Below are 13,226 nucleotides of genomic sequence, written 5' to 3'. Positions count from 1 at the left end.
TGAGTTCAGGTGGAAACCAGGGGTTTCATTGAGTTCATGTTGAAACCAGAGTTTTCATTGAGTTTAGATGGAAACTAGAGTTTTCATTGAGTTCAGGTTGTCTGAAGCTTCATGCGTGGAGAAAATAGAGACGACGAGCGACAACTATTTGGAGAAGAAATACACACACACACATATTCGTGATAAACCTCTTTATAATGGCATTTGACGTCTGCTTTTTAGATGAGGGCAAGGCTTCAAATCATTGGAATCAAAAGCACACACTCTCATTTAAACACACACACGCTCATTTAAACACACACATGCTCATTTAAACACATACGTTTTTTTGAGCCAGGACATTCACGTGTTTTGTTCCCCAAGGCTACATCAAGATCTAGACCTACATGGTCATTCAGTACAATTATAGACTTCAGTACCCGACCGGGAATACTGTTCATGTTATACTATATACTAACATTAATAACTTTGTCGCAAACTATTTAATTAGTGACAATAGTATCGCCATTTTTTAAATTGGTCATTGGTTATTGACTGGACCACATAGTACAAGTGATCTGTAGATACAAGTGATCTGTAGATACACATGTGATCTGAGATACAGGTGATTTCTAGAGAAAAGTGATTTGTAAGTCAACCTATACTGACCTTACAAATTGTGGTCTTGTGTCTATAGAAGAAAGTAGTAAAAAAAAAAAAATGAAAACTCCTAGATTTCTGTCAGCATGGAGCTAGTTCTGAGTCTTGGTGTGTCTAGTTCTGAGTCTTGGTGTGTCTAGTTCTGAGTCTTGGTGTGTCTAGTTCATTGTGGGATCATTCCTTGCATTCTCTTTCAATTTCTTGCGCTCTATCAAGAATAGTTTGTACTTTATTGAACAGAGGAACATGGATGCCAGAATATTAAAATACTGACATTGTTGTACTGTTACCATGGAGACGTCCAATAAGCTATTTAAACTCACTTTCAATTGCTTCTTGCTTGCGTGTGCAATGGACAATCAATAATGACCATGTCCAGTGAAGCCTTGTGCGACAGCATGGTCAAACTTCCTGGACTGCCCAAGAAAAGTCGTTTTAAACTCATGAGAACTTGGTCTTTTCACGGGAAATCAGCCAAAACAGAGCTTGATCTGCGCATAGTCTCAACAGGTTGTTAACCTTCCTTCAGAGTTCATGTGTTTGTGCTGAGTAGCTTTGTGGATTTGTGTGTTATACATATGTGTGTGTTTTGTGTCTATGTAAATCATTGTGTTTATATAGGTGTGTGACAGTATACTTTCTATATATATAATTCTCTTCTTCCCTCAAGAGTTTGGACGAGAAGAAGTAAAGGAAAGATCACTCTCTTATTTCTGCGGATAGTCCACGAGAAAACAAGAGTAGTAATGTTTCAATCTATCTTTGAGAATTGTTGACCTCAAGTAATACTTCATTAGTTTGAGGCGCCAGAAGCTTCTTTCACTAGATTACACAATTACGACTGATGCATAATGCCGCGCGTAAGATTGGCGTTTTCCATATTGAATGACACCCCAAAGTGACAATTTTTGTGTATATATTTCCATATATTTTAAGGACTTTTTCGTATATTTTGCGATTGCGGGAGATCTCCAGGAGCTCCTGGTAAATCGACAGGAGGGCGTGGGAAATCTGTTTTAATTTATAAAATGGTTTAATGTAATAATTTATACACCTTGAATTAGAGCGGGTCCTATGAAAGTGCGGGGCCCACTGCGTCGCATAGGTTGCAGTGGCCTAAGGCCGGCCCTGCAAAATAGCGGCGTATGCTTCGCCGCCGGTCAACTAGTACTTTCTATTTTGCCTTAGCATTGTAAATGTATTTGTCCATTATTACATCTGTATTTGTTTCAATGTTGCAGTTGTGTGTGTATTGTATGTGAATCAATCATAGCTATGTGACAATATACATGTTTTGACATAAGCATTGTAGATGTATTTGTATGTAAGAATCAACGTATGTGTTTATGTATTATCTATGTAGTTGCGTGTTTATGTATTTATAAGTGGAAGTGCATGTGTCTGTCTGTGTTTCTTCATGTATGTTCGTTTGTTTGTTTATTAAATGTGTCTCGGTAGATAGAAACAGTTTTATATTTTCAACATCATCAAGTCCTGCTGTATAAAGTTAACATTGATTTATCTAACTGTGTTATCACATATTGATGTGGAGTGACAAGGCCATGGTAATGGATAAATCAATGTTGAACTAGGAAAATGTAGCACACAAACTCATTTCTCATGCACACGGCAAAATTACACATGTGTAGTTCTCTACTTACACATTATATCTACAGCTGTTTTATTGACTTGATAGCAAAGATCTCTAATGAGATAATTGTCTTCTGAATTGTACACTTCACACTACTGTGTCAGGGTTTCAATAAGGGTCCAAATACATTTTGTATTCTAGATTGAACCCAGCCTGAGCTGTGTTCCTGAACTCTTGTCTCTTAGTTTAAACTCCACATGCTGAGCTTGGAAAAGGTCCATATAAAAATCAAAATGTAGCCATTTTGTATTAACCAAGTTTATTTCCTTGTTGACCAGGTTCACTAGATGGAGACACAGGAGATGGGTCCAGTCGGAAAGTTCAGCTGTGTGATCCTGCATTGGACACACCAGAATCTTTGGAGCGTAAAATGTACAAGGTAATTTTTGATTAATGCTAGAACTAGTCAACATCAAGGTTATAGTCTGGACACATGTACACACACAAAAGAAATATTTAGATTATGGTCAGGAATCTGAGGTAATATTTACTAGACACCAAACAAGACACACTTGATATTCCATAAATATTTAAACCAGCCATGAATCATTACAATAGCTTCACAAAGCATTTTACAGGTGTATTTGAGAGGAAGACTCAATGAATTAGTCTAACATGAAATCACAAGGCTAAATAATAGTGTGATACACAGTTACATTACATTAATAGTAGACCAACATTACCTGAAAACAACTGTGCACTAGACACAATTAATTATTTCTTCTACTTGCCATAGTAAACTTTTAAGTTTTTGATGGCAGAATAACACTTGTGACATTGAAATGTGTGATTCCTTTTACAGTTAATACAAATCTTTCAAAATTGTAAACAAGCAATAGAAAAAAAGAAAACTTTTTAAACCAAAGCTTATCAAAGGGGAAATAAACGCCAGTTACCACCATTTATTTTAAAATTATAGGGTTTAGCTGCAGTTTAGCTCCCATTCTGCTATATAAAACAAAATTAATTATGTAGTACTAACTGATTAACTAATTTGGATTGATTCTTTTATTGTTAGAGATTATGAAAAATTGTGCAAAATTTCAACTTGATCCCATCCCAAAATGGGAAGTGGGAGAAAAAAGTTTCAAAATGTAATAAGGGGAGTAAATCCATATATACATATACCAATGAGGTATCACCACAAATACAAAGCTAGGGATCTATCAAGCTGTCATCCTCCCTACATTGCTCTATGCCTCAGAAACGTGGACAGTCTACAGAAAACATGCAAAAAAACTGAACCACTTCCACATGACATGTCTAAGAAAAATACTGAATGTCAAATGGCAAGACAAAATACCAGATACTGAAGTCCATTGAAGAGCGGGTCTGCAAAGCATCCACACAATCCTGATGCAGTCCCAGCTGTGTTGGGCAGGACAAGTCTGCAGAATGGAAGACCACCACATCTCTAAACGACTCTTGTATGGCCAACTAAGTGAAGGAAAGCGCTCTCAAGGTGGTCAAAGAAAGCGCTTCAGAGACACCCTTAAAGCTTCTCTGAAGGTGTTCAGCATAGAGCCAGTACCTGGGAGACAGAGACACATGACAGAGCATCATGGCGTTGCACTGCGAAAACTGATACACCGCTTGCTGAGGAAAAGAGAACAACGCTGGCAGAAGAAAAAACGCCAGAAAAGAAAAGCAAGGCCAATGACACTAGCTCCAGCTGGAATAACCTGCCTAGTGTGCAGCCGAACATTCCAGGCACACATAGGTCTCACTAGCCACATGAGGCGGCATAGAACCCCAGTGCAAAGCCTTCTGCCCCCTGGATGACAAAGTGGTCATCATTGAACCATGTTGGATGAACTATTTATATATATATATATATACATTCCTGGGCCTTGATAAAGTGGTCATGAGTGACCCATGCATTATATATGTATCCACATTTCTCATTAAGTAGCATTTATTCCCCTTATTTCAAAATAAAACAAAATAATCATTAACAATTAATTAACTAATTGTTTAATTTTTTTGATTGATTCATATCTTGTCAGGTTCAATGAATACTTGTGCAAAGTTTTAACTTGATCCGAGAATGGGAAATGAGAAAAAAAAACATGTTCAAATTTTTTACCAGACAGACAGAGTGAGTTGATAGAAGCTTTGTAGAAAACATAAGAAGCAGTAACCTGAAACAAATCTAACCTAGAACTGCAAGTATACAAATAAAGTAAGTTAGAAATGATTATCCAATTGTCAGAAAATCATCAACCAAGAAAATTGTACACTGGTTTGCAACAAGCTTTCCACCATCTGCCATTTTTAGGAATGGAACAATTTTCAATACCTTGACAACATCACTTCAAGGAATTCTGTTTACTGACATATATGATATAAACATATACAGTCAAGCTATTACAGATTACATTTTATTTATGCTTGCACTGCATATTTTAAATGTTTTTATAAAGTCCTGGTTGCCTAATTAGTGAGATGTCTAGACTACTCCCAAAGTACAATTATTAAATAAGATATTATTGCCTAATTTTAAAAATAATAATAGCTAGCTATAAACACTGTTATAAGTACAGTAGAATTATTTTTTTGTTACAATGATTGCTTAGATAATTAGTTGAAACAATCATCAGGAGTTTTATTGTCACATCATTCTTGTATTGAGACTTAAAAGAAAAATATAAGGATTGGTGCCTGGTTGTGGGGTATGTGCTTTGGACTATCATCTCAATATTCCCGGGTTCAAACCCTGCCAGCCACCATCCTGCTGGAGTCAGGATGAAACAATCTTCACCTCTGAAGGAACATCAGAAACATGTCAAACAAACAAATAATTATAAATAGTTCAAACTCATTAGGTGGATGTGAGTTGAATCTTGCAAATAAAAAAGTTATCTACAATAACTTGACTGTAATAGAAAGGCTTATTTGGTGGACTAGGTATATAATCCCCTAGTTTAGTTTTGTTTCTATTGCCAAACATGAAAACTTATTCTAGGCTTTTAATTATTTTTTCTTAATTTGCAATGAACACTTTTCATTGACCCTTCCAGCAACAAAGTGGAAGTAAAACTCATGTGTCTGGCAGCAAGTTGTCCAAGAGAGAGTCACTCAAAGTAAGTTGTTTTGATTTCATCTTAACTTAGTGTCATGTTTTCCTTATCATGTGGGAAGTAGTAGTTGGAACTTATTAATTTTTATAAGAATTTTTTTTCTGTATTCATAGTTGGTAATGTTTACTACTTCCTTAGAGTTCCTTCACTAATCCATAATGTTTCCTAATTCCTTAGAGTTCCTTCACTAATCCATAATGTTTCCTAATTCCTTAGAGTTCCTTCACTAATCCATAACGTTGTCTAGTTATTCCTTAGAGTTCCTTCACTAATCCATAATGTTGTCTAGTTCCTTAGAGTTCCTTCACTAATCCATAACGTTGTCTAGTTCCTTAGAGTTCCTTCACTAATCCATAATGTTGACTAGTTCCTTGGAGTTCCTTCACTAATCCATAACGTTGTCTAGTTCCTTAGAGTTCCTTCACTAATCCATAACGTTGTCTATTTCCTTAGAGTTCCTTCACTAATCCATAACGTTGTCTAGTTCCTTAGAGTTCCTTCACTAATCCATAATGTTGTCTAGTTCCTTAGAGTTCCTTCACTAATCCATAATGTTGTCTAGTTCCTTAGAGTTCCTTCACTAATCCATAATGTTTCCTAGTTCCTTGGAGTTCCTTCACTAATCCATAATGAACACTACAAGCTTGTATTGATTTTCTTCCATTTCTCCTTCCTTGTTAATGACTCACTCTAGTTGGCAACAGAACTTAAACTAAATTTCCATTAACGGTATTGAAATTGTGAACAAGGCTTTGGTCCTGGCTAATTGAAATCATTTTTTTTTAAACATTTTTTCTGCTTATTGAAAGGTTTCTGTACAAAAACAAAATTGCATTGATCTATTGACCTCAATGAAAGGTTGAAATGTTCTCCCTTGTCTCTCTTGTTCATATCTTTATACAGTTGTGCATGTGTGCACACAAAGTTTTAGTGATAAGAATTTCTAGGTTGAAAAGTTTACATCATCAATTGATGATTTGGATGTCTAGATTTAGGTTGACTTGGAAGTGTTGAATAGTTCAATCAATAATAGACACATTTGGAACATTAAACCTTACTTTGGCTTCCAATGTATCTTTTTTTTTTAATTTTCATTCAGCTTGTCTAGCCTTAACAATTGGCAATAGAAGTCTTACAAGGGTGTGGACAGGCTAATGAAGTCCAAACACCACACGCTATGTTAAAGATAACAGCCGCAAATAGCAATGATTAATGTTTATCATTAGTTAATCTAACAAGCAAAAATAAATCTAAGTAGAGAGTATAAATCAATTTGTTTTAAACATTATTTTGTTCTTTGAACTGTTTTGTTTGTTTTCTTCTTGCGTGAATGATTTGACATTTGTTTAGTACCATTACAAAACCATTTATTTCTCTCATATTAACTAAAGTAAAAAGAAAGAATGGTGTTTACTGACCAAAGGTCACATCTTCATCAGAGCAAAGCATTGTCATAAAAGCTTGTCTCAAACTGTGGTCTTAAAGTACACTAGTCTGTGGTTAGCTATGCTATTAAAAACTCAAAAGGCTAAGACTTGGGTGTTTCTATTCACTATTTTATAACAAGCAACTCCATATAAGCTTACTATATCTTCATGTGGATAGATACATCTCAGTTCTTGTTTCCTCATTCAACTCAGTTCTTTGCTTTCATTGAAGAGACAACAAGCAAAAAAATATAAAAAAACTTTAAAAAAAAAACTTATATTAAGTGTAATTGTATAAATAGGTTTGGATCAATCATGTAATTGAATTTTAATAGATCTAGTAGACTAATAATAATTAATCTTTTTCCAATTCTTTTTTTTTAGCGCAATAGAATGCTTTTAGCTTTTTCAATTCACTATGATCCTATCAATTCTCTGGACCAGTTAGGAAAGAGGGGAAAGGAGATGGGGGCAAAGAACATGGTATCTGTGTGAATGTTACTGTGATTGGTTTTTAAATACAATTTTCTAAATTAAAAAAATGTTTGTATGACTTAAATTCAAAATCAATACACTAAGCACTGTGCTAACAAAGTGCTTAAAAAATAAAAGATTTTAAAGTTATCTATTGTTAGTTTCAAACCTTAATGCCAAGATCTACTTCTCTATACAAAGCCACCACTTCTTTCAAGTACAATTTCTTTCCCTTGTTTGGTACCAAAATATAATAATTATTTACCAATAGTTAATTAACTAATTTGTAAAATTTAAAAAAAAGATTAATTCTTATTTTGTCATGTACAAGAAATAATTGTGCAAAATTCCAATCTGAGATTGGGTGTGATAGAAATAACATGTACAAACATTTTACCAGACAGAATGACAGAGTGAATTGATATAACCTTTATAAAAAATGAAGCTCATTCTTCACCAGAGCTTTTGCTCTTTAAAAGATTTCAGTAATAGATTTTTTTTTAAATAGTCAACTAATATTTAATGTGGTTGAGATGGTTCATTGTTTATATTATTAACTGTTTAGCATTCTTACATTTACTAGCTCTGTTGTGGCAATCATCTTTCTCTTTAGTATGGGTTGACATGGATGATGTTTTACAAATATTGTGTAGTTTTTCCTCTTGTCATTCTATGTTTCACTTGTCACATGACCAGTGTTAAGCTGTGTACATGTTTGTCTAGTTTTGACTTGTGTAGTTCCATTGTGAGTGAAGTGTCAATGCAGTTGTAAAACCAAGTGGATCTAGGGTATCAATGAACACAATGGGTCACACATGAATGGACTGCATAGAAACATGAAGCCAGGAAGCACATTGGTGTTGCTTCATTGAACATTCAATGTGCAGTTGTTTTGATAAAGCAAACTGTCTAAAGTCTGGAACACTGTATGTTCTGACTGCTTCACCTAATTCAAGTATTGTCTTTTGTTGGAGAAATGCTATGAATCCAAACTTCTGGCACTGAACTATCTGGATATTTGACCTAAGTGATTTTGATACTGGTTTGTTTTGTGTGTAGTATTCTGTGTATGTTATACAGATGTATTGATTCTATCTTGACTGGTTGATATTTGTTTTAGGAGAAGAAGAAAAGTTATCGAAGTCAGAAGAAGGAAGTGGCCAGAGAAATCATGAACTCAGCCTCAGACCAGTCCTTTGTGTTGATGGCTGACTGGCTCAAAGTCAGAGGGACACTGAAAGGCTGGAGCAAGTTGTGGTGTGTCTGTAAGCCGGCGATGTTAATTATATATAAAAGTGAGAAGATGAAGGTGAGGTTGTGTTTTTTTTTTAAAATATTTCAGCAACTTGTTTGATAATGAGTTGTTCTCTGGGTTCCAATTTTTAGTGACCTCCGAAAAGACGCTATTAGTTTTTTGTTGCCTCTCTGTCCATCCGTCCCGTTAAGAGCTCAGAAACTAGAAGAGAAAATGAATATCAGACATCATGATAGTTTAGATCATTCAAAGTTCTAATGCAATAGCTACTTTTTTCTTTACCATTTTTTTAAATTATATATGCAAGCAGATTTTTCAAAAAATTGCACCACTTTTCAATGAAAAACTTCAGGGGAGGTAACTTTTTTTAAAAGGTCATGGACTTCTTCATTAATAACTCAAGCTTCATTCATAGATTCCGGCATTGGTAAAAAAAATTTGCATCTAAGGTCACAATGGTAAAAGTGTTAATGGATCATTCTAAAATATTTTCCATTTATTAACTAACTCATTGAATAGAATACTTACTCAAATGTAGTTTTTAAAAAAGAATTTTGATACGAACTTCGTTTTAGTTATAAGTTTAAAAAATAAAGAATTACTTTTATAGCAAGCAGTTTTGACATCCTCATTATAGGGGCCTACTTTGACAGTCTAAATAAGACTAAATAGAGCCCAGATCTAGATATATTTATAATATATATATTATAAATGTATTGATAATTTAAACAAAATTTTAATTATTAAGGCATTAACTCTTCTTCTGGAAGCTTATGGGTGCAGATTTATTTATTATGTAAATAATAGTATCACATTAAGAGAGGAATCGGATACGAACAGCATAGTACACCATTACCCGGTAACAAAAGGCCTACTATTTATGATTATAACATTGGCCTAGGTCTAGTAATTTTGAAGATCAAACGTGTAAATTCATACGAGTTCTAGTCTAGATATGGTACATTCTATATCAAGATTCTATATCTAGTTCTAGTTCTAAAACTAGGTCTAGATCTAGCTAGATCTATGTCTAGTTTTGCGATTGGGAAAGTCTTGTTAAGTCATTTGTACACAATTGTAGCTTAAAGTAGGTCAAGAATTTTTTTTTTTTCGTGTTACAATGTATCTAATTTTGTTAGAAGAATAAATCTTTTTTTAGTTTCTTTTTATTACATTGTAACGTTATTAATTTTGAATGTATGGATAAGGTTAATAATTATTATTTTAAAAAATATAAGTGTACGCTAAATGAATATGTGAAGATGCTGTGGCTGAGGGGTAAGGTTCTTGGAACCAGAAGTCCCGTGTTCGAATCCTGGTGAAGACTCTAGGTGGACCACTTCGGGGGCCGATTTTGAGTTTGTGTTTCCACACAGTCTTATTTTTTGCTGACCTTGCATTCTCTAATGCAATATGAGATACTAGTATACATTTTAATTTCTCCCTTCACCACCATCACCATATTGGTTATGAACTCTTGCCTAGAGGTTTATTTTATTTTATTTTTTTATAGTCTATGTTTAGTTCTAAATGATTTCATTGATTGGGTTTAACAAAAAAGGAGATCAAGTTAATACAAATTGTAAAGTTTAAACAATTTGAACTTACAATTTAAATGCTCTAAATTTGTTAGCATTATACCTAAATTATTAGAAAGATCCCTGTGTCATAAACAAAGTGTATTTTAAGTACAGCTGACAACTACTTGATTTTCTCCTATTCAACAAATGCTGAATTTATCATAGTTATAGAACCACTGTTTAAAAAAAAAAAAAAAAAAGCATTCTGCTAGACAGTGTTAAGCAACATGCAATAAATTACACTATCTCAGGTAAATGTGGTTGACTCAGACATTGAAAAATTTTGTTGTTTGCTATTTAATTGTCCTTGATCCATTTTGCTTACCTGCTTATCTAATTATGTTTTTTTTATCTTTACTTTTCTCAGACAGGCCACTGGGTGGGTACAATCCTTCTGAATACTTGTCACCTCTTGCAGCGGCCATCCAAGAAAGAAGGTTTTTGTTTCAAGCTTTTTCACCCACTGGATCAGTCCATCTGGGCTACAAAAGTAAGGGAAGGCTAGATCTAGTGATACATGCTACTATTAGTTGGGTTACAACAACTATTTGGCTCAAGCTCCAGACAATATGGCCCCTCAACCTAAAATAAGACAATATGAAGTGTCAATAATATGGCCCCCTCAACCTAAAATAAGACAATATGAAGTGTCAATAATATGGCCCTTCAGACAATATGAAGTTTCAATAATATGGCCCCCTCAACCTAAGATAAGACAATATGAAGTGTCAATAATATGGCCCCCTCAACCTAAGATAAGACAATATGAAGTGTCAATAATATAGCCCTTCAGCCTTAGATCAGAGAAAATAAAGTGTCAAAAATATGTCCCTTCAACCAAAGATCAAGCTTCTTAGCAATGGACACATTATTTTATGTTTTAAAAAATCTCTGGGCATAAAATCCTGAAGGTGAGGTATTCTTGAGAAGACTACTAAATTTTGATGTTACATTATGTTTCTGTCGGATAACTCACACTGACGATATAATCTCAATCCAGAAAAAGAAACCTTCATTCTAAATACTGTTATTGAACTAGAGTGAAGGGAATCTGTCCAAATCTTCTGTCTGTACTTGTCCTTGATAAGACAATATGAAGTGTCAATAATATAATAATAATATTCTGATGTCCTCTCTATGTGTTATCTCTATGATGAAATACGGGGAATTCAAAATTACTTAAAGAGAGTCTTTCATTTGTCTGAACATTTTCTTCCTTGTAAGTGTAAGTCTAGAAAAAGGAATGTTTCCATTTACCCAAATTGGAGGTTACACCAGAATAGATACGTGCTAGTCACTTGTATATGTTTGGCCCTATTGGACCAGAATAGATACATGCTAGTCACTTGTATATGTTTGGCCACATTGGACCAGAATAGATACATGCTAGTTACTTAAAAGTTTGAATGTAGTTAGTGTTTTTCTACAATCCTATACATCAGTTCACTTTGTCTTTCTGTCTGTCTAGTACACATTTTTAGCACATTATTTCTCTCATTTCCCAGTCTTGGATCAAGTTGAAACTTTACACAATTATTCTTTGTTCCTAGCAAAACATGAATTAAAAAAAACAAAAAACAATTAACTAATTAAATAGAGGAATTAATTAATTATTTTTTTGATACAACATTGTTGTCATAATTTTCTACTATTTCCATTTTGTGATTCTCCAGGGTCCAAAGGGAGAAACAATAGGAGCATTTGTACAGCCACTTCCAATGTCCTATGCCATCTTTCGAGCTCCTTCAGAGAATCAAGGTAGAATCTCTTCAAATGCTCATTTATTATCTAATATCTTTGTCCAAGAAAACTCTCATTCTGTAGAAGAGTTGAAGTCACTCATTGAAAACGTTTCTTTCAGGTAAATGTTGGATGGATGGACTCGAGCTAGCACTACGCTGCACTAGCCTGATTAAGAGAACAACCTCCAGGCCAAATGACATCACCAATGATCTGTCTGTGGCTCTCTCCCCTGAGTTGTCTCACAGCCTGGCCACTGATCTGTCCAGCACTCTGGCCTCAGATCTCAACTCTAGCCTGGCTGATGATACTGAAGAGGCTGTGGAAGAGTCAGAGGACATAGTAGAACACTTTAGTGATGATGATGGTGAGTAGACTACATAGTTTGGTCACTTTGTCCCCTAATAGTTCTAATATTCAAATAGATTAACTTGTCAGACTTTTTAAAATTATTTGTAATGACAAGCCTTGAAGCAGTAGAGGCCAGGAAAGTTGCTTTGAGCTGTATGAAATATATACATGTTCTTCATATAAAGTTCATGTAGAATATCTCAATCTAATGATTTTTTAAAATTCTGATAGAAAATAATTAATAATTGTATTGGTTTTTTTTAAGAACCAAAGCTGGAATTTTGTTCATTCCTATAGTTCACTAAACCTATTATCAAAGCTGGAATTTTGTTCATTCCTATAGTTCACTAAACCTATTATCAAAGCTGGAATTTTGTTCATTCCTATAGTTCACTAAACCTATTATCAAAGCTGGAATTTTGTTCATTCCTATAGTTCACTAAACCTATTATCAAAGCTGGAATTTTGTTCATTACTATAGTTCACTAAACCTATTATCAAAGCTGGAATTTTGTTCATTCCTATAGTTCACTAAACCTATTATCAAAGCTGGAATTTTGTTCATTCCTATAGTTCACTAAACCTATTATCAAAGCTGGAATTTTGTTCATTCCTATAGTTCACTAAACCTATTATCAAAGCTGGAATTTAGTTCATTCCTATAGTTCACTAAACCTATTATCAGAGCTGGAATTTTGTTCATTCCTATAGTTCACTAAACCTATTATCAGAGCTGGAATTTTGTTCATTCCTATAGTTCACTAAACCTATTATCAAAACAATCTCCCAATGTTTACGGTTGCTTTTAAAAATATCACTTTCCAGACTAGCAATATCTTTGTTTTGTGCCTCATCACATTCTAGAAATCAACTACATGGTTATCACATGAGATCTACCTTTTTTTTATCTCCTATTGAATAATTGAGTAATCACACTAGATTTATTGATTTTCCATTTCACCTGAATGATAGTAGGGTATGAAACAGCAAGCATCCTTCTTTTTACAAAGCTTATGTCTGTCACTCAGT

The 13,226-nt window shown here is 34.1% G+C and overlaps 1 protein-coding gene across 10 annotated transcripts in view; it reads left to right on the top strand.

Moving 5' to 3' along the window:
* The window catches only part of LOC106067994 (oxysterol-binding protein-related protein 8-like), a 95,068-nt gene that overhangs the window by 67,148 nt on the left and 14,694 nt on the right, over positions 1–13,226 (top strand). For 8 of the 10 annotated variants that reach the window (XM_056044574.1, XM_056044577.1, XM_056044575.1 and 5 more), the window contains 6 exons: positions 2,569–2,669; positions 5,311–5,373; positions 8,392–8,580; positions 10,474–10,596; positions 11,780–11,864; positions 11,968–12,213. In XM_056044574.1, coding sequence (XP_055900549.1) covers positions 2,569–2,669; positions 5,311–5,373; positions 8,392–8,580; positions 10,474–10,596; positions 11,780–11,864; positions 11,968–12,213 — 807 coding nt within the window. Of the gene's footprint in view, positions 1–871; positions 1,150–2,568; positions 2,670–5,310; positions 5,374–8,391; positions 8,581–10,473; positions 10,597–11,779; positions 11,865–11,967; positions 12,214–13,226 lie in introns of those variants that run through there. The other 2 variants (XM_056044573.1, XM_056044572.1) reach the window with 2 other exon arrangements.

The sequence above is a fragment of the Biomphalaria glabrata genome, chromosome 10 (genome assembly GCF_947242115.1).
Source record: "Biomphalaria glabrata chromosome 10, xgBioGlab47.1, whole genome shotgun sequence".
In the NCBI taxonomy this organism is placed as follows: domain Eukaryota; kingdom Metazoa; phylum Mollusca; class Gastropoda; family Planorbidae; genus Biomphalaria; species Biomphalaria glabrata.
The sequence above is the reverse complement of the archived record's forward strand: the minus strand, read 5'-3'. Positions and strand labels throughout refer to the sequence as shown.